Source organism: Mirounga leonina, unplaced genomic scaffold (genome assembly GCF_011800145.1).
Source record: "Mirounga leonina isolate KUSES-001 unplaced genomic scaffold, KU_Mleo_1.0 Mir_92, whole genome shotgun sequence".
NCBI lineage: Eukaryota > Metazoa > Chordata > Mammalia > Carnivora > Phocidae > Mirounga > Mirounga leonina.
The window spans coordinates 7,216,310-7,238,996 of record NW_023270852.1 but is presented as its reverse complement, the minus strand read 5'-3'; the positions used below and the strand labels follow the sequence as shown (position 1 = coordinate 7,238,996).

At 35.9% G+C, this 22,687-nt stretch overlaps 1 protein-coding gene across 3 annotated transcripts in view; it reads right to left on the bottom strand.

Annotated features, from left to right (window-relative positions):
• SBF2 (SET binding factor 2) overlaps positions 1 to 22,687 on the bottom strand; it is a 466,008-nt gene that overhangs the window by 250,463 nt on the left and 192,858 nt on the right. For all 3 annotated transcript variants that reach the window (XM_034995316.1, XM_034995317.1, XM_034995318.1), the window contains exon 3: positions 7,766 to 7,903. In XM_034995316.1, the coding sequence (XP_034851207.1) occupies positions 7,766 to 7,903 (138 nt within the window). The remainder of the gene's footprint in view (positions 1 to 7,765; positions 7,904 to 22,687) is intronic.

The following is a 22,687-nucleotide window of genomic DNA, read 5'->3' as shown; positions in this document are numbered from 1 at the left end:
GAGAGAGAGCACATGAGAGGGGGGAGGGTCAGAGGGAGAAGCAGACTCCCTGCCGAGCAGGGAGCCTGATGCGGGACTCGATCCAGGGACTCCAGGATCATGACCTGAGCCGAAGGCAGTCGCTTAACCAACTGAGCCACCCAGGCGCCCTCTTGATGATTTTTCTTGAACCAATAACACACTGATATAATTTTTGCACTTGTAATATATGTTTTAGTATTTCATATTGGTATTTGGTCTTTGGAGACAGACAGATTCAAGCTTTTTGACTTAGTACCTGAAGGTCCTGGGTAAGTCTTTTAGCCTCACCCATAAAATGGGAATGTTAAAACTTACCAAGTGCTAGTCTTTTGGGGTGTTTTTTTAAGATTTTATTTATTTATTTGAGAGAGAGAGAGAGAAGAAAGCTGGGGGGAGGGGCAGAGGGAGAGGGAGAAGCGACTCCCCGCTGAGCAGGGAGCCTGATGCTGGACTCAATCCCAGGACCCTGGGATTATGACTTGAGCCAAAGGCAGACCCTTAACCAACTAAGCCACCTACCCAGGCGCTCCACAAGTGTTGTTCTTGAGAGAATAAAATAAAATAAATTACCTGTGAATTAAATAAAATGGAATAAAAGTGCTGTAAAACTTTTAGCACAGTGCCTGGAACATGATAAGCCTTCAATGTATCATAAACATGATAATCTTTTTTTTTTCTATCCATAAGCTTTTTGCCTGGACTGCCCTTTCTATTTCCTTTACTCTAAGCTTTCATTAGCTCTTGTTTTTATTTATTTATTTATTTATTTATTTATTTATTTATTTAAAGATTTTATTTATTCATTTGAGAAAGAGACCGAGAGAGCACAGAAGCAGGGGGAGAGGCAGAGGAAGAAGCAGGCTCCCCACTGAGCCAGCCAGGCAGCCTAATCTGGGGCTCCATCCCAGGACCTGGAGATCATGACCTGAGCAGAACAAAGACAGACGCCCAACCATCTGAGCCACCCAGGCGCCCCCTAGCTCTTGTTTTTTAATCAAGACTGAATCCTTTAAAATCTGTAAGACTTATTTCAGCTGCCCTGTCTTTAATTATTAGCTCGATCACTGAACTGGTACTTAACATAGATACTTAGGAGTATCTTTTTTTTTAAAGATTTTATTTATTCATTTATTTGAGAGAGAGAGAGAGAGAGAGAGAGCACATGAGAGGGGGGAGGGTCAGAGGGCGAAACAGACTCCCTGCTGAGCAGGGAGCCCGATGCGGGACTCGATCCCAGGACTCCAGGATCATGACCTGAGCCGAAGGCAGTCGCTTAACCAACTGAGCCACCCAGGCGCCCAGGAGTATCTTTATACTTAAATTTTGGTTTTGCCTCACACACAGATTTTAAGCCAACCAAGATTAAGAGACATGTCTTATTCCTTCTATGTACCTCTTTCTTTATTCCTCATCTTACTTCTCCAATATACCTTCAATCATTTCCCCCTCCCATGCTTTAACAATTTATTTGCTGACATACCAAATGTCTTTACTGTGAATTGCATCATTATTTTTGGTTCATAAACACATTTATAACCACATTAAAAAGACTTTAAAAAGATACAACCAAATAAAAAATTTACACAGGTTTATCATTTTTTAGATAAGCCATAAAAAGCAACCTTACATTTATCTTGTTTTACTGATTACATAAAAAAAATTTACAGTCCTATTGTCTAGTTGAATAATTTTGGGAACATGCTTTCAAAAGTTTAATGCAAAGGTTTTACTTGTGATTACTGACAGTGTTACTGTATCCTGGAAAGGTAAGAGCCAACATTTTTTAAGTTGCACAATTATACTTTGGATGGTGTGTGTCCCTAAGTTCCTCCTCTTCAGGCTTCCAAATAATGTGTCATAGTATATTTGGTGTGAAGTAATTCACACCAAATGAGAATTAAAAAGATCTATTTTTGAACTGATGATATGATCCAGAAATAAAAGAAAAACACATTTTTAAAAAAAGAACATAGTTAACTTCACACCAAAATTGGGAAAAACATTAATGATGACCTAGAAAGGAACATCATTTGAGTTTTAATATTATTTTCTCAAATTCTACCTCATTGTTTGTGCCATTTTTGGGGACCAATTCCAAACATTAACTTTCTGTTATAAGCACAGAAAAGCTATCATACAATTCTGGTGAGTACCTAACCACCTACGTGCAATCCTATAGGAGCCGGAACTCTTACAGCTTATTTTCATTTTCAGAATTTTGGAAAAACTCTTAAGAAGCAGAATCTACCCTTCTGTAAGTTGATTATAAAAACTAAGTATATTATAATTTTTGGTCCACTTAAAATGGAAAATGGGCAAATATCTGACCTTAAAAAGAAACAAAAGTTTTTAAACATTGATTCCAAATACACAAGAACCTACATCTTGGTTTCTAATATTATTCTCCACTCAAATGAGCCAAGGCTCCTTGGAAAAATGGCTGATTTCAAGGCCGAGGGCAAGGAAGGAATCAGATGATCCTGGATCAGCTTATTATGACACGAAGTTTAAAAAATGCTTTAAAAAAATGATGGGGTCAGGTGGCCTGGGTGGCTCAGTTGGTTAAGCGTCTGCCTTTGGCTCAGGTCATGATCCCAGGGTCCTGGGATCGAACACCGCATCGGGCTCCCTGCTCAGCAAGGAGCCTGCTTCTCCTTCTCCCTCTGCCTGCCGCTCCCCCTGCTTGTGCTTGCTCTTGCTCTCTGTCAAATAAGTAAAATCTTTAAAAATAAATACATAAATAAATAAAAAATGATAGGGCCTTATCAAAAGAATACAGGAACCAACCTGAAGGGTACAAATCTAGGATAATTTCTGCATGAAAACTATCAATTAAATGGCATTGAAGAAAAAAAAAAGTGGAATAAATGAGTCTATAGCTCAGATAGACAAGACAGGAAAACTCTTTCTTGCTTATAGTAAAATGTCAACTCCTGACTGGTAAAGGTAGAGGATGTTTGGAGGTAGGAAATAATCATTTTACAACCATCATAATAAAAATTGGCACAGGCGGGGCGCCTGGGTGGCTGAGATGGTTGAGTGTCTGCCTTTGGCTCAGGGCGTGATCTCCGTGTCCTGAGATCGAGCCCCGTGTCCGGCTCCCGGCTCAGTGGGGAGCCTGCTTCTCCCTCTCCCTCTGCCTGCCGCTCTGCCTTCTTGCACTATCTCTCTGTCAAATAAATAAATAAAATCTAAAAAAAAAAAAGAAACACTTAGTATTTCCAATGTTGGTAGTATTCCAACTGCTGGTGTATAATCTGAATCTAAAGATAAGAGACATCAGAAAAAACACAATAATGAATATTCTATTAAAAGGGGACATGGGACCTGCATTATTCAAAAATGTCAGTGTCATAAGACAAAGGGTGAGCAACTATTCCAGATAAACAGACACAAAGAGAAATGATAATTAAAAGCCATATGTGATTTTAAACTGCATCCTGTACTAGAGAAGAAAAAAAGGGAGAGCGGGGCGCCTGGGTGGCTCAGTCGTGAAGCGTCTGCCTTCGGCTCAGGTCATGATCCCAGGGTCCTGGGATTGAGCCCTGCATCAGGCTCCCTGTTCAGCGGGAAGCCTGCTTCTCCCTCTCCCACTCCCTCTGCTTGTGTTCCCTCTTTTGCTGTCTCTCTGTCAAATAAATAAATAAATAAAATCTAAAGAAAAATAGGGAGAGCTATAAAGAACATAAGCAAATATTATACTTACTTAGGTGCTCTGATGTTGGGTACATATTTACAGTTGTTATATCCTCTTGATGAGCTGACTACTTTATCATTATATAATGATCTTCTTTGTCAATTATTACAGTTTTTAGGTTAAAGTCTATTTTGGGGGTGCCTAGGTGGCTCATTTCGTTAAGCGTCCCACTCTTGGTTTTGGCTCAGGTCATGATCTCAGGGTTGTGAGTGAGATTGAGCCCACATCGGGTTCTGCATTCAGTGGGGAGTCTGCTTAAGATTCTCTCTCTCTGCCCCTCCCCTCATTTGCAAGCAGCTCTCTAATAAATACGTAAGTCTTAGAAAAAAATAAAGTCTATTTTGTCTGACAAGTATAGCTACTATAGCTTTCTTTTGGTTTCCATTTGCATGGCATATTCTATCCCTTCACTTTCAGTCTGTGTCTATCTTTAAAGCTAAAATGAGTCTCTGGTAGGTAGCATTTAGTTGGGTCTTATTCTTTTTAATCCATTCAGCCATTCTAAATCTTTGGATTAGAGAACTTAATCTGTCTACTTTAAAGTAATTATTGATCAGTTTGTACTTCTAATGCCGTTTTGTTCCTTGTTTTCTGGATATTCTGTAATTCTGTTGTTCGTTCCTTCCTCTCTTGCTCTCTTCCTTTGTGACTTGATGTTTTTCTTTAGTGGCATGCTTGGATTCCATTCTCTTTATCTTTTCTGTATCTACTACAGGTTTTGCTTGTGGTTACCATGAGGTTTGCATAAAACAATTTATAATAGTCTATTTCAAGTTGATAATAACTTACATTAGAACATATTCTAAGCTCTACATTTTTAATCCCCCCTCATCTAATTTATGTTAGGTGGTCATAATTTACATCTTTTTTTTATCTTATGTATCCATTAACAAGTTTTTGTAGGTATGGTTATTTTTACTACTTTTGTCTTTTTAAAAAAAGATTTTATTTATTTATTTACTTGAGAGAGAGAGAGAAAGAGGAGGAGCAGAGGGAGAGCTGAGCATGGAGCCTGATGTGGGGCTTGATCTCATGACCCTGAGTTCATGACCTGAACCAAAATCAAGAGTCACCCAACCAAGGCCACCAAGGTGGCCCACTACTTTTGTCTTTTAATCTCTTCATACTAGGCTTTATAAGTGATTAACTCATCATCTTTACATCAGATATTTTTTACAAGTAAGATTTATACTTTAATATATTTCCCTGTTACTAATTTGTACCCTTTCATTTCAGCTTAAAGAACTCCCTTTAACATTCCTTATAAGGCCAGTCTAGAGTTGATGAACTTCTTTAACTTTTGCTTGTCTGGAAAACTGTTTATGTCTCCTTCAATTCTGAAGGACAACTTTGCCAGGTAGAATATTCTTAGTTGAATGTATCTTGCCACTCCTTACTGACCCACAAAGTTACTGCTGAGAAATCTGTGCATAGGCATGGGGGATCCCTTGAATGAACAAGTTGTTCTTCTCTTCTACTTTTAAGATTCTCTCCTTGTCCTTAACTCTTGACACTTCAATTATAATGTGTCTTGGTGGTGATTTTTTTGGCTTCATCTTTATTGGAACTCCATGAGCTTTGTGGACCTTGATGTCTGTTTCCTTCCCCATGTTTGGAAAGGTTTCAACCATTACTTCTTCAAATAAGTTCTCTGTCCCTTTCTTTCTTCTCCTTCTGGAATACCTAAATTGTGAATGTTGGTCTACTTGATGTTGTCATATAAGTCCTTAAAACTATCTTCACTGTTTTTCATTCTTTTTTCTTTTTGCTCTTTTGATTGGGTGATTTCCACTACTCTGTCCTCAAGTTCACTGATCATTTCTTCTCCTTCACCTAGTCTGCTGTTAAATCCCTTTTGGTATTTTTCAGTGCAGTTATTCTATGCTTCAGCTCTGTGACTTTTATTTGGTACTTTCTTATATTTTCTTTGTTAAAATTCTGACTTTGTTCATTCATTCTTCTCCATCTTTATGATCATCATTTTGAACCTTTTATCAGGTAAATCTCTTATCTCCATTTCTCCTTTTTATGAGGTTTTATTTTATTCTTTCATTTGGAACATATTCCTATTTCTTCATTTTACTTGACTTTCTTTGTTAGTTTCTATGCATTCAATAAAACAGCCACCCCTCCTAATCTTGAAGAAGTGGCCTCTTGTAGGAGGATGAATCTTATCATTCAATCTTATAGATCTCAGCTGTCTCTCAAACCTCTGTGATTGTCAAGCAGACTACCTTATTCTTAGTGCTTCCTATAGTTGAGGGTGTATCAAGACCTGTCAGTGTGCTAAAGAGAAGGATCTCAGCAACTAGATTCAGACGGACTAAAAGCCAGGCCCTCAAGAAGCAGCTTTTAATGTATGCAAATATACGTCTTTCAGCAAAAGACTTGGAGATGGGTATTTCTGTCTGCTCCTTCTGCACTGAGTCCTGGGTGGGGATGGCCAGTTAAGAACTTTCTTTCTTGGGGCAACTGGGTGGCTCAGTTGTTAAGCATGTGCCTTCGGCTCAGGTCATGATCCCAGGGTCCTGGGATCAAGCCCCGCATCGGGCTCTCTGCTCAGCGGAAAGCCTGCTTCTCCCTCTCCCACTCCCCTTGCTTGTGTTCCCTCTCTCGCCGTGTCTCTCTCTGCCAAATAAATAAATAAAATCTTTAAAAAAAACAACAAAAAAGAACTTTCTTTCTGTGCTGAAGCCCTGTAGGAGCCGACAGCTTAAACGTTCCTGGCTACCAGAGCCAGGGGATTAAAAGGGTGCACTCCTTGGGCACCAACTGCAAATTCTGAAGTGCCAGACATGTGCACATGTTAATAAACTAGCATGCTGGTTTTAATACATCAGTCTAATGAATGTGGATAATATAAGTCTGTGTCATGAAAGGTGACATCTCCTCTTGTACTGCAAATTCAGACTTCTGCATCTAAAAAATTCAGATATTGGGAGTTTTAATTAAAGTAACTCAAACAACAAATGCTTCTTTGTGAGGCCATTTTAGAAAGTAAGCCAATCCTTTACTCTGGCAGTGATACTCATTCATCCGCATGTAGCAGAAAGTACTGCAGATAATGCAGATTGGCGTACTCAACATCCTCCAAACTCTTATAGTTGACTTCTTGTACTATAGAGCTTTAAAAGCAAAACAAACAAACAAACAAACAAATGCATAACAACAACAAAAAAGTTTTTCTGATTCCTTTCGGGGGGGGGGGGGGGGGAGAGGAGGGATCTGCATGCAATCTGACTTCCACAAGGAAACAATCCATATGAAATTTAAAGCAGAAGTCACCCGTGTAAGACAGGCTGCACATGAGAGGTCAGATTTTTAGGGCAACATGTAAAGGTTATATTGTCTAGTACCCAACATCCTAAGTGCCAAGTGGTCAAAGGTAGAAAAAGTATGGTTTCTACTAAAACAGACCCAAGCTAGGCAATTCCTAGTATCCAAAATTGGTTCCCTGCTCACCCCTAACCCATGAAATTACATAAGCTGCCCAATACACTGTCATGAATCCTTTTATGCATAAATTAGAGAAAGTAGATTCAGTTGTCTGAAACTAAGAACCCCAACAAATATTCCGAGAAACCTAGTATTTTTCATTTCTATGGTTCTAGCTTATGAATTTCAGTCCTGTTATATTGATACTCCCACCACTAATAATAATGACTTGACATTTAGTTGGGTACTTAAAAAATAATATTAAGCACTGTGACAGGTGATTTATAAACATTCTGATTATATGCTCTATATTCTGTAAAAGACCTCTCAGGAAAAGGACTGACAGGGAAATCACAGTTTCTCCATGAGAGGATATAAATCTTCCTAATAAACCAATTCATGAATAGGCCATTCTTGTGAATATTCAGATAATGATCAATATTTTAAAAGAAAACAAAGTTTACCTTCTTCCTCTCTTCTCCAACAGTATAGTACACCTCAGTCTTTCTAAAGTAGCCCAAAGAACTTAAACTTACAGTTCTAACAAAAACAAATATGGCATTAAAAAAAGATTCCTAAATGTTGTTCTTTTGGCTAGAAAAGTTGTTGTACCTGAAGATTGATTTCTGCCTCATAGAAGGTTAGGCATGAGCAGTAATGTCGATCTGAGTCAATATCTGTCAGGACCACCACAAAAAATGTTGGCTGCTTCCTCTCTCTGGACAGCTGCCACCCGCCAGGCTGACAAAACTAAATGGGATAGAAAAAAAATTGTCACATTTTAAAGGTATAATGAAAATTTATTATTTATAGATTTTTGTGAAATGTTAAATATCCCTCCATTGTAAAAAAAAAAATCCAGCTAATGTGATGTTACCTAAGCCAATATATATATTTAAGTACATATTTATAATGTAGAACACTTTCTCTAATGTACATATACATTCTATGAGGACAGCTTAGATTTTCCACAAATGCTACTCCTTCTGAGACACAGATTGGCATATGTAGAAACAAATCCCCATAAATGAAAAACATCCCCCCCTTTAGAACAAATCATGAAATGAATTGAAGGTAAAGTACTAAGTATCTATCAATGATGGAAAACAGAATTATTTTAAAATTCCTTCATTAATCTAAGTCTCCAATTCAATACAATGAAAAAGATATCTTATTCATCAAGATAGATAATGTACATTAATGTATTTTAAAGAATAGAAAACATACAATGTATGCTCTTAGACCACAACAGAACTGAACTAGTAACAGAAAAATAGCTGAAAAAGTCCCAAAATACTTGGAGGTTAAACAACACACTGCTAAATAAACATGGGTCAAAGACAAAATCTCGAAAGAAATTTGAAAAATATTTTTAACTAAATGAAAATGAAAATACAACTTAATTAACATTTTTGGAATTCAGCAAAAGCAGTGCTTAAAGGAAAATTTATAGCATTGAATGCATATATTAGAAAAGAAGAAAGATCTAAAATCAATAATCTAAGCTTCTATCTTAGGAAGTTAGAAAAAGAAGAGAAAATTAGATCCAAAGTAAGCAGATGAAAAGAAATAATAAAAATTAGAGGAGAAATCAATGAAATTGAAAACAAAAAATCAATAGAGAAAATCAAAAAACATAGCTGGTTCTTTGAAAAGATCATTAAAATCAACAAGCCTCTAACCAGTTAACTAAGAAAAAAAGAAGAAGAAAAGATACAAATTACTAATATCAGAAATGAAAGAGGAGACATTACTACAGATCCCATGGATATTAAAAAGATAATAAAGAAATACTCTGAACAACTCTATGCCTACAAATTTGACAGACTAGATGAAATGGATCAATTCCTTAGAAGACACAATCTGATAAAACTCATACAAGAAGAAATAGACCATCTGAATAGGTCTCTACCTATTAAATAAATTGAATCAATAATTAATAACCTTCCAAAATAGAAAGCATCAAGCCCAAATGAGTTCACTGGTGAATTTACTAAATATTTAATGAAGAAACTATACAATTCTCTACAATCTCTTCCAGAAGATAGAAGCCAAGGAAATACTTCCTGATTCATTCTATGAAGTCAGCATTACCCTAATTGCAAAAGCAGGAAAAAAAAATCATAAGAAAACTACAGATCAATTTCTCTCATGAACATAGATGCATAAACCCTCAACAAAAGATTTACAAGTTGAATCCAACAATGTATGAAAAGAATTATAAACTACAACCAAGTAGGATTTATTCCAGGTACACAAGGCTGGTTCAACATCTGAAAGTAAGTTAAACACATCAAGAAGACAGATAAGAAAAAAATCACATGCATATCAATACATGCAGAAAAAGCATTTGAGAAAATCCAACACCCATTCATGATAAAAACTCCCAGCAAACTAAGAATAGAGTGGAAGTTCCTTAACTTGATAGAGAACATTTACTAAAATCCTATAGCTAATGTCATACTTAATGATAAAAAGCTAGAAGCTTTCTCAAGGAAAGGATGTCCCCTATCACAACTCTATAAAATTGTACTGTAAGTCCTAACTAATGCAATTAGACAAAAAAGGAAATAAAAAAGTGTACAGATTGGGAAGAAAGAAATATAACTGTCTGTTCACAAATGACATGATTGTCTATGTAGAAAATCTGAAGGGATCAACAAAAAGACACCTGGAAGTAATCAATTATAGCAAGGTTCCAGGATACAAGGTTCATATACAAAAGTCAACTGCCCTCTTATATACCAACAAATGAACAAGTGTTGTTTGAAATTAAAAATACATTACCACTTACATTAGAACCTCCCCCAATTAAATACTTAGGTTAAATTTAACAAGATATATGCAAGAGCTACATGAGGAAAATTATAAAACTTTAATGAAAGTAATCAAAGAAGAACCATATAAAGAGAGAGAGAGATTCCATGTTTGTGGATAGGAAGACTCAATACTGTCAAGTATCAGTTCTTCCAAACTTGATCTATAGTTCAATGCAATCCCAATCAACATCCCAGAAAGTTATTTTGTGGATAATGACAAACTGATTTTAAAGTTTAGACAAAGGGGTGCCTGGGTGGCTCAGTCGTTAAGCATCTGCCTTCAGCTCAAGTCATGATCCCAGGGTCCTGGGATCGAGCCCTGTGTCTGGCTCCCTGCTCGGCAGGAGGCCTGCTTCTCCCTCTCCCACTCCTCCTGCTTGTGTTCCCTCTCTTGCTGTGTCTCTCTCTGTCAAATAAATAAATAAAATCTTAAAAATAAATAAATAAATAAAGTTTAGACACAGAGGCAAAAGATCCAGAAGAGCCAACCTAATACTGAAGGAGAAGAATAAAGTCAAAGAACAAAGTCATTTTCTGACTTAAAGACTTAATATAAAGCTAGAGTAATCAAGACAGTGTAGTATTGGTGAGAGAAGAGACATACAGATCCATCAAATGGAATGGAGACCAGAAATAGTATACCCAAACACAGTCAACTTTGACAAAGAAGCAAAGGTAATGCAGTGGAAAAAAAGATAGTCTTTTCAACAAATGATGCTGAAATAACCAGATATTCATATAGAAGAAAATGAATCTAGATATAGACAGACCTTACACTCTTCATAAAAATTAGCTCAAAGTGGATCATACACCTAAATGTTAAAGCACAAAACTATAAAACTCCCAGAAGATAATATAGGAAAAAATTTACATGACCTTTGGTTTTAGCAATAACTTTTTAGATAAAACACCAAAAAAATAAACCATGGAAGAAATCATTGATAAACTAGACTTCATTATAATTAAAAACTTTTGCTGTGTGAAAGATACTATCAACAAAATGAGAAGACAATTGGGGCACCTAGGTGGCTCAGTTGGTTAAGCGCCTGCCTTCAGCTCAGGTCATGATCTCAGGATCCTGGGATGGAGCCCCATGTCGGGCTCTCTGCTCAGCAGGGAGTCTGCTTCTCCCACTTACTCCACCTCTGTGCTCTTCCCCTCTCTCTCAAATGAATAAATAAAATCTAAAAAAAAAAAGCAATCTTGGCTGAACAGCAGCCTGGACATTAAAAAAAAAAAAAAAGAAAAAAAGAAAAGAAAAGAAGACAAGCCTAGAAAGGACTGGGGGAAAAGTTTGCAAAAGACATACTAAATAATGTATAGTCATCCAAAATACACAAAGAATTCTTAAAAGTCAACAATAAGAAAATGAACGGCTCAATTAAAACATAGGCAAAAGATCTGAACAGATACCTTGCCCCCAAGTTGGGGGTGTTGCCAGGGGCAAGGCCCGTATGGGGGTCTGGATCATACCTCTCTAAAGAAGATACACAGGAAAAAAAGCATATGATAAGACTTTCAACATCCTATGTCATTACAGAATTACAAATTAAAATAACAATGAGACATCATTACATATCTATTAGAATGTCCAAAATCCAAAATACTGGCAACGCTAAATACTGACAAGGATGTAGAACAACAGGAACTCTCATTCATTGCTGGTAGGAATGCAAAATGGACAACCAGTCTGGAAGACAGTATGATAGTTTCTTATAAAACTAAGCATATTCTTAGTAAACAATCCAGCAATTGTGCTCCTTGATATTTACCCGAAAACATATGTTCACAAAAAACTTGCACATGGATGTTTATAACAGCTTTATTCATAATTGCCAAAACTTGGAAGCAACCAAGATACCCTTCAGTAGGTGAATGGATAAATAAATTGTGGCATATTCAAGACAATGGAATATTATTTAGTGCTAAAAAGAAGCCATGAAAACGCATGGAGGAACCTTATATGCATATTACTAAATGAAAGACCTCAATCCAAAAGGGCTACATATGGTATGATTCCAACTACATGACATTCTGAAAAATGCAAAACTATGGAGACAGCAAAGAGAGTGAATGCTAATGTACAATATGGACTTCGGGTGATAATGATATGTCGATCAATATAGGTTCATCAATTTTAACAATGGTACCGCTGTGGTTGGGGATATTGATAGTGTGGGATGCTGTATGCTTTGAGAACAGGGAGTATACGGAACTCTTAGTTCTTTCTGCTCCATTTTGCTATGAATCTAAAACTGCTTTTCCTAGACTCAAGAAGTGTGAGGGGAAAAAAAAGTAAAGTCCATTTTCAAAAATCTGAAGAAAACAAAATATCTTGATTAGCAGTATTATTTTTCAAGAGATGGAACAAAAACAGAAATGAGCTTACCAATACAACAGCTCTCTGTGCCAGACCACCTTCTGTTATTCTGCTCAATGACTATGTAATCTTGAGCATTTTATTTAACCTCTCAGTGCCTCAATTTCCTCATCTGTAAAAGGTAGACAATGAGTACCTATCTGCTAGTACTCTTGGGAAGTCTACATGAGTTAACACATGCAAAATGCTGAGAAGAGCTCCTGGCATATAATCCAGTGAAGTAAACATTACCCCCTTAGATCCAACTTTAGTTTCTGTCATCATATCTATAACACTTTCTTTCTCCTTCTGTATCAATTTCTTCCAAAACCTGCCCCTCCTTTCATTGCCTCATTGCCTCCTTGACTGAGTCTAACGAGACATCAAAAAGGGAGATCTGGATAATTTCCTACATTTGGAGAGAGTCATTAATCATGTTCAGAGCTTCTCTACCAGTAGAAAAATTCTACCACACCAATTTCCATAAACAAATGTCACAGGAATAAATAAATAGCATGAACAGCTTAAAAATATACTAATTAGCAAAAATGAAAACATTTTTCTTTCCTACATTTTTATTTTGAACTAGCTATTCAACAAATATTTACTGAGTACTTGAGTATCATTTTTTCTGAGAACACTTCTCTGTAATTCCCAGTTATCTCCAGTACCTTCCAGACCCAACAATCAAGAAGTGCCTCTCCTGTGTTCCAAAACCATTTTTACACATTTTTATTATAATAAGGAATTATAATAACAACAACCTTTTCTTCTTATATATCTCCCTAGAACTTATTATCTATTCTACTAATTTGGCATGGAAAAGTTGACTCGTCATTTTCTTTATGTGTATATTTCTCTTCAACAACCCATCTATCCAAGTTCTTGTCGCTCATAAAGATTTTATATTCTAGAATAGAAGCCTTCAAAGTGTGGTACACAGAATCAGAGGAGTACCAGTGGTAAAAACTACTTTCATAATAATACTAAGAATTAGTGGTTTCTTTAACTTTGTTGACATTTACATTGATGGTGCTAAAGTAATGGCAGGTAAAACTGCTGGCACCTCAACAGAAATGAAGGCAGCAAGCCACAAATTATACTTGTAGTTATTATATTCTTCATAGCTACACATCTGTAGTTTAAAAAAAAAAAGTCAGTTTCAGTTTAAAATGTCCTTGATGAAGCAATAAATCATTTAATTTCATTATAACTCGACCCTTGAGTATACAACATTTTAAATATTCTATGTTTCAAATAGTAAGTAGATATAAAGCACTGTTGTGGGCGCCTGGGTGGCTCAGTTGGTTAAGCGACTGCCTTCGGCTCAGGTCATGATCCTGGAGTTCCAGGATCGAGTCCCGCATCGGGCTCCCTGCTCGGCAGGGAGTCTGCTTCTCCCTCTGACCCTTCCCCTCTCATGTGCTCTCTCTCTCTCTCTCTCACTCTCTCAAATAAATGAATAAACAAAATCTTTAAAGCACTTTTGTTGCATACAGAAGTATGATAGTTGTTCAGGGAACTACTACTTGTGTGATTAAGTTGTGAGCTGAACTAGCTGCCCTTCTTTTTTTTTCTACCATTTTTTACTGGAAAGAATACTTGACAGACAAATATGCTTATACAGATTTATGTATATGGCAGACATTTTCTCAAAATAAATTAAGTGGGCCTATCATTTTAAGATAAGGATCTGATATATGTGTTACCAACGATAAGCGAGCTTTCAAGCACAATCATGAGTCTCATAGCTTTTTCATTTCTGATGAATGTGACAGTCACATTAACTAATGTAATATTTAAAATTCTATTAATATGTGTCAATATTTGGAAGATCTGCATAACTCATTGATTCCATATTTGCAAAATGACCAATGTATGATGTTATAAAATCATGCATGGATAAAAGACCCATTCAAAGTGCTAAGTACACCAAGAGATTTTAATGTAACAGTGCGAAAAGTTCATTGATGTGTTTACGGATTTCACATTGCATCTAATTTTTAAGAAGTTACTACTTGTTGAGTTTTTTAAAGATTTTATTTATTTATTTGAGAGAGAGAGAGAGAGATCACAAGTAGGCAGATAGGCAGGCAGAGGGAGAGGGAGAAGCAGACTCCCTGCTAAGCAGGGAGCCTGATTCGATCCCAGGACCCTGAGACTATGATCTGAGCCAAAGGCAGACACTTAACCAACTGAGCCACCCAGGCACCCCTACAAAAGTTTTTTCAAAGGATTTTAAATTTCAAGAATTTTAAAGGATTTTCAAGATTTCAATTTTCAAAGGATTTTAAATTCAAAAGAAATGTAACCTCCAGTTAAAATGTCTACTTTCCAAATTCACTGTATCATAAGATTAAGTAATAATGGAATTTGGGGTATCAAGAGATGATCCCACTGTTTAATAAGAAGTACTCCTCATAGGATTTGGATTAAAATATAATAATGCTAGCTGGTTCACCCACTTCAAATCTTAACTAAAAGTGTGCTGGGGAAGTAATAAACAATGAGGGAGTGGACACTATAATTCTTGAACCTGAGCTCGAGTCACATTTCTGACAGGAATGTGAGAAAATGTTTAGACAGCTGGAAACAGAATAGTCACTAAAAGATAGTAACCAAATGATAAGCATTAAACAAACAGGATAAAATCAGATTTTGCTCTCCCCAGTGTCTTTACTGGCAAACAGAGAAAAAAAAAAAATGCTATCACAGGTGCAAAACCTAAACTGGCCATCACTTTGCCCTCCTTTTTTAAGTCACTGAGGAAACACATCTATTTAGAGTGATATCATCAATGAATATACTATATAAGTTGACAATTAATACTGTTTTCACACATAAATGAGCGTATTTGCAACAGCTTATGTTTTTGACTATTCCCTTCCACCTGACCCTCATCATTTCACACAGATCATGATAATACAAATTTTACAACATATCTGGGAATAGTCTATATGGGGATTCCTTTTCAGGATGTTAGCTGTCTTTGTTCAGCTCCAGTTTTCTTTAAGACCTTAGCATAACCTAGAAACAAATGATACTTCAAGGTTGCAAGGTCAGACAGACATTGCTGGATTCCACACATTAATGCAAACTTTGCTTACTTGCTTGTCTCTCTCATTGCCCCAATGTATGAAGTAGATCATTTGGAAATAGGCCACCTATCTGCAAACAAAAGGTAAGTGCCAATAATTCCTATTTGTTAAACACTATATATAATTGTATCCCATAAGACTCATCTTATGAATGATGAAACCAAGGCTATGAAATGTTAAGGTCATATATAGCTAGAATGCAACAAAGGCAGGACTAGAATTCAAGTCTCAGTACCTTTAGGAACTGTGTCTTTTCACTACTGAATTATCTTTATAAACCACCTTATGGATATTATTTTACGTTAATATAAATTCACAGTAGAAAAATGAGGAAAACAATGAAAATGAACTAAGTTTTTTAACATGCAAACTTTTCCTGCAACCACTTATCTCTGGATGTATTTTATTATGAATTATGAGTCCTGTTTTTCTCTATCTTCTGGAACATATACACACCATCATATAGATATATATAAAAGTATCATAACTTAGGTAATCCTCTATTGTTGGTTGCTTAAATTGTTGACAATTTTTTTTAATAACTAATGTTAGGATATGCATGGTATTATATAAATTTTTCCAGGTATGTTTCATTATTTTTTTAGGGAAGGAGAATTGGTTTTGTAAAGCATAACCAAAATGAGCACAAAAATGTTTCATTATCCTTGAATTCCTTTTTAAAGGTTAAGCAACCCCAGAATTATTTTGTTGTGCTGATTTCTTTCATAAAGAGAGTAGAAAAGAAGTGATAACAAAGAAATGTTATTATGAACTATATCCTGACCAAAGAAGAACTGTTTGTGAAATAAAGTTAACAGAAACTTTGGGAAACTGACCTCTGCTGCCAAGCTAAGCCACAGCAGCATCAGGTGTGTATTCTATACTTTGGATGGATTATTTTTTGAAAGTTCAGAGAAAACACAGTAGTCATAAGACTTTAGATGAGAAACCACTTTAAGAGCTGGGAAACTCTCTAACGTTTTGTTATCATAAAATAATGGATATCACATATATGTGCCTAGTTTTACCGGGCAACTTTTGATGAAGTATATTTTTAAAAAGATGATCCAAAGCAATTAGCTTTAAATGAAGCTTAATTTAAAATAGGTCACTGGGGCGCCTGGGTGGCTCAGTTGGTTAAGCGACTGCCTTCGGCTCAGGTCATGATCCTGGAGTGCCTGGATCGAGTCCCGCATCGGGCTCCCTGCTCAGCAAGGAGCCTGCTTCTCCCTCTGACCCTCCCTCCTCTCATGTGCTCTCTCTCTCTCATTCTCTCTGTCTCAAATAAATAAATAAATAAATAAATAAATAAATAATAATAATAATAATAAAAATAAAATAGGTCACTTACTCTACTTTTTGTAAAAATTTACATTCAGGTATTTTATTACTACTACACAACATTATATTGTCCTCATCAGTATAATAAAACTTTCACTATGTATAAAATAATATGATTGTCTGCTTGAACAATCCAAGCAAACTGCTTTAACATTGCTGGAATTAACAAGAGTTTAGTTATATAGGCAGAGATAAGAACACATAAAAATCAATAGTTTTCTTTGATACCAGCTATAAGTAATTAGAAAAAAAGAGCCTATTCATAATTAAGATTATGAATTAATGTGTTGTCAAAGCCACAGGTTGAGCTAACCTAACCTCTCAAGTTTTAAATATTTTGGCAAATCATTCTCATAAAGAGCCCTACACATAAGGCTTTAAATATAAAAATTTCAATAAGCAAACTCCAAAGAGAAAAATGAACATTTGGAATAGCTTCTTTCAAGTTTTGAAAAAGTACAACTGCATGATTTACCAATTTAAAACAATTTCAAGATAAAAAGCACAAAAGAAATGCTGTTAATGACTTCTGGTTAAGCACAGTAGATGAAACAAATGTGTTTACTTCTATGACCTCCTGAAAACCCTCTAAAATTGTAATAAAAAAATACAAACAGCAAAGTAATGTGAAAGGAGATAACAGGTTTAAAATGTTAACAAGAATGTGGAAGCTGGAAAACTGGTTTACACTACAAATTCCTGGAAAAGATAATGAATGGGAGGTACCAGGTATGTATGAATGTCACCAAATACAGAGGCAAGACCAAAACAAACAAAAAGGAACTCAGTGGCCATGAAGACAATGTAAGGAGATGCAGAAAATTTCAAACACTGGAGAATGAAGAAGGGATCAAAACATTAAGAAGAGGCATTTATATATCAGAGAACATTTACAAAGCAAGAGAAATACAATAAAATTTTAAAATAAAGAAACTAGAACACTGTCCCAGTCGGTATCCAAAAGGGACAAACAAATGGAAAATGAAAGGGAAGGAAATTAGATCACTGCAGGAGTTCTAATTCTTCAGTAATAGGAAATTCAAAAAGAGTACATCCAAAGGAAAAATTTACCAAAACCCCCCCAAAACAAAAAACAATACAACCCTCTCCCCCACAAAAAGGCCCAGAATCTTAGGACAGGACTACATTTCCATATGTCTAGCATAACTAAGTAATGTTTTTTAAAACCCATTAATTTTAGCACATCATCACAAAGTTTCAATAAATGAAAGATAAAGAAAAGATCCTAAAGGGAAAGCAATAAGTAGAAAGAGAAAAAAACAGGTTTATGTATTTTACAATAGATTGAAGATCAAAATAGTAACAGAAACCTATTAATATAATTAATCAAATTAATAGAAATAACCAGAAAAGGAATAAAATCAACTCCATAATTTAAAAAATAGGACATAATTCAACATAACACCCATTCTTAAATTATATAATGAGTTTCATTATCATTGATATCATTTACTAGACACATTAGCTGAAGCAGTCACACAGTAGAAAGAAATTAAAGATAAAAACAATGGAAGGTAAAATTATTATTATTTCCCAATGACATGATGTATAACCTGGAAAACTGAAGAGAGCCAACTAAAAAACTATTATGACAATAACAGAATACAATAAGGTAATTGAATATAAAATTAATAGAGAGGACTCTCACTTTGGGCCAAGATTTAGCCTGCAGACTGAAATACCTTAAAAAGCTGGACAAAATAAATGAAATAATGGTTTGTAAGACACTGAAGTTAGGGCAATGAAGGACAAAGATCCCTGAAAGGAGGAAACAATGTAAGCCCTACTACTGGCCCTGCTTTCTGTCTTGAGAGAGTTTATAGGCCATGGTGTAGGGAGGAGGAAACGAAAGCAGAGCTGAGAGGAGTCCCTAGATGAGGAGACAGAGCAGACTCTTTGGAGATGGAACACCAGAGAGGAGGGAACTGCACAGAGAAAAAAGGTAGGTGATCTCAGAGTTACTCTTGAGAAGTCAGCAGGGCAATGATCACTGCATGTGTGTAAAGAAATCACCTGAGGCTGGCAGGAGAGCCATCTGCAAAGTTTAGAAAAAACAGTGGCCACCGCTTAAGCATGGCTGGAAGAAGTGCCCATTCCCATTATCCAGACTGGAAAAATTCATAATTCTCAAGAGCTTGGATAGAGTACACAGAAAAGTCTTGCCCAAGTAGTGGAAATAATTAGTCCTAAACTGGATCTGCTCAGAACTCACATAACAAATCATAAAAGCAAGACCTAAAAAGATCAAATTGTTTATAAGTAACTTAACTGCATCTCAGGAGCTCAAGAGGATTTAAAGGAATAGAAAATATCCACCACCCAACAAGATAAAATTCATGATGCCACGCATCCTATTAAATATTAACAGGTATGCAAAGAGATAGCAAAACAAAACCCATAATGAGGAGAATAATCAAACAAAACTGACCTGGAACTGACAGAGATATCAGAATGAGCAGAAAAGACACAGAGTTATTATAACTGATTCTCATATGTTGAAAAAGTTAAATGGAGACATGGAAAATCTGAAAGACTCAAACTCCTAAAGAGGAAAACTACAATGTAGGAGATAAAAAATACACTGAATAGGATTCACAGCATATTAAATGTCACAGAAGGAAAGATTCGTAAACTCGATTTGACATGAATAAAAATAATCTAAAGTGAGATAGAGAGGGACCCCTGGCTGGCTCAGTTGGAAGAGCATGCAACTCTTGATCTCAAGGTCGTGAGTTTGAGCCCCATGTTGGGTATAGAGATTACTAAAGAAATAAAAAAGAAACGGGGCGCCTGGGTGGCTCAGTTGGTTAAGCGACTGCCTTCGGCTCAGGTCGTGATCCTGGAGTCCCGGGATCGAGTCCCACATCGGGCTCCCTGCTTGGCAGGGAGTCTGCTTCTCCCTCTGACCCTCCTCCCTCTCATGCTCTCTGTCTCTCATTCTCTCTCTCTCAAATAAATAAATAGAATCTTTAAAAAAAAAATTTAAAAAAAAGAAATAAAAAAGAAAGAAAGGAAGAAATACAGAGAGAAAAAAGAACCCTTCAAAATTAAATGAACATCAGTGAGCTCTGGGACAACTTCAAGCAGCCTAACATATGAGAAATAAGAATGAAGGCAGTGAAGAGGAGGAACAGAAAAAATTCATTTGAAAAAATAATACTAGATAAAACTATGGATCTATACAAAACAATGAAGAGCACCAGCAGTGATAACTACATGGGTAAATAAATACAAAAGATTTTTTTGTATCATTTAAATCTCTTATTAACAAAATAACACTGCATCATGGGGTTTAAAGAATACATAAAATTAAAATGGGGGCACCTAGCTGGCTCAGTTGGTAGAGCATGTGACTCTTTTTTTTTTTTTTTTAAAGATTTATTTATTTATTTGAGAGAGCGAGAAAGTACATGAGAGGGGGGAGGGTTAGAGGGAGAAGCAGGCTCCTCGCCGAGCAGGGAGCCCGATGCGGGACTTGATCCAGGGACTCCAGGATCATGACCTGAGCCGAAGGCAGTCGCTCAACCAACTGAGCCACCCAGGCGCCCGAGCATGTGACTCTTGATCTTGGGATTGTGAGTTTGAGCCCCACTTAGATGTAGAGATTACTTAAAAATAAAATCTTAAAAAAAAAAGTAAAATGATGTCAACAACTACACAAGTCAGGAAGGGAAAATGGAAGAGTACAGTGGTACTATACGGTTCATATATCACAGGAAAAGTGATATCGTATCACTTGAAGGTAGAGTGTGTTAAGTTAAATACACCATAAGTTAAAGATGTATAAGCCCCAAAAATGACAAAATAAAGAGTTAAAAATAATAATCCAACAAAATAAATAAAATGGAATAACCAAGAAAAATAATCTAAAAGAAAGAAGAAAATAAAGGGGAAGAAAAGACCAATGCAATGAATATAACAAATAGAAAAATAATATACTCAAGACTAAATATACTAATAATTACATTAAATGGCAGAGATATTGTGCTTGGATAAAAAAGCAAGACTCAGGGCACCAGGGTGGCTCAGTGAGCGTCCAACTCTTGATTTTGGCTTGGGTCATGAGATCAAGCCTTGTATTAGGCTCCATGCTCAGGGTAGAGCCTGCTGGAGAGTCTCTCCCTCTTCCTCTCCCTGCTCCTCTGCTCCTCCTCCCTACTCTCTCTCCTCCTCTCTCATGAATGAATGAATGAATGAATGAAAGAAAGAAAGAAAGACTCAACTATATGTTACCTACAAAAAACACTTTAATTACAAAGTTCCAAAGAACTTAAAAGAAAAAGGACTGAGAAAACATATCTTATGCTAAGATTCATCAAATAAGGCTGGCATAGCTACATTAATATCAATGTAGATTACAGAGCAAAGAATATTAACACAAACAAAAATGGCATTTTATGATATGTGGGTCAACAAAGGGACATAAAATCTTAAATATTTGTGTCCCTAATAAATACCTTCAAAATTCATAAAACAAATCTAACAGAACTGCAATCAATCAATCAATAAAACAGATGTTTTCCACTTTAGTCAAAGATTTCAAAATACCTCTCCTGATAATTGTTAGAACAAGTGGATCAAAACAAACAAACAAACAAACAAAAAAGGACGTAGAAGATTTGAATAATACTATCTACCAACTCGACCTAATTGATGTTTATAGAACAGTCCATACAACAACAATGGAATACACATTCTTTTCAAGCATACTTGTAACATTTACCAAGATAGAGCATATCCTGGGCCATAAAACAAGTTGCAATAAATTTAAAAGGATTCAAATAATAAAAAATATGTTCTTATACCACAAGGGAATTAAACTGGAAATCAAAAACAGATCACTGGAAAGTCTACAATACTTGGAAACTAAATAACATTTCTAAACAACTCATGGGTCGAAGAAGAAATCAAAAGGGAAATTATAAGGTATGTGGAACTAAATGAGAATGAAAAGACCACCTTTCAGAATTTGTAGGATGCTACTAATGTAGGACTTAAGCAGAAAGTTATAGCACCAAACACTTAAACAGAAAATAAGAAAGGTCTCAATGATCTTAGCATCTATTTAAGAATTAGATAAAAAAAGAGAAAGTTGAATTCAAAGTAAACAGAAAAAAGGAAATAACAGGGATCAAAACAAAAATCAATGAAACAGAGAACAGAAACAACAGAAAAGGATAATGATCAAAAAGCTTGATAAACAAAATGAAACAAGACGAAACCAGAGAGGGAGACAAACCATAAGAGACTCTGAATCTTAGGAAACAAACTGAGGGTTGCTGGAGGGGAGGAGGATGGGGCATGGGGTGGCTGGGTGATGGACACTGAGGAGGGTATGTGTTGTGGTGAGCACTGGGGATTTTGTAAGACTGATGAATCACAGACTTGTACCCCTGAAACAAATAATACATTATACGTTAATTAAAAAATAAAAGTTAAGGGGCGCCTGGGTGGCTCAGTCGTTAAGCGTCTGCCTTCGGCTCAGGTCATGATCCCAGGGTCCTGGGATTGAGCCCCGCATCGGGCTCCCTGCTCCGCGGGAAGCCTGTTTCTCCCTCTCCCTCTCCCCCTGCTTGTGATCCTGCTCTCACTGTGTCTCTCTCTGTCAAATAAATAAATAAAATCTTTTAAAAAAATAAAATAAAATAAAAGTTAAAAAAAATTTGATAAACTTCTAGCCAGATTTATCATAAAAAAGAGAAGACACAAATTGCCAATATCAGGAATGAGATATGACATCATTAGAGATTACAGATATTAAAAGGATTATAAGAGAATATTATGAATAACTTTTTGCAAATAAACTTGATAATGAGATGAAATAGACAAATTCTTTTTTTTTTAAACATTTTATTTATTTATTTGAGACAGAGAGAATGAGAGAGAGAGAGCACAT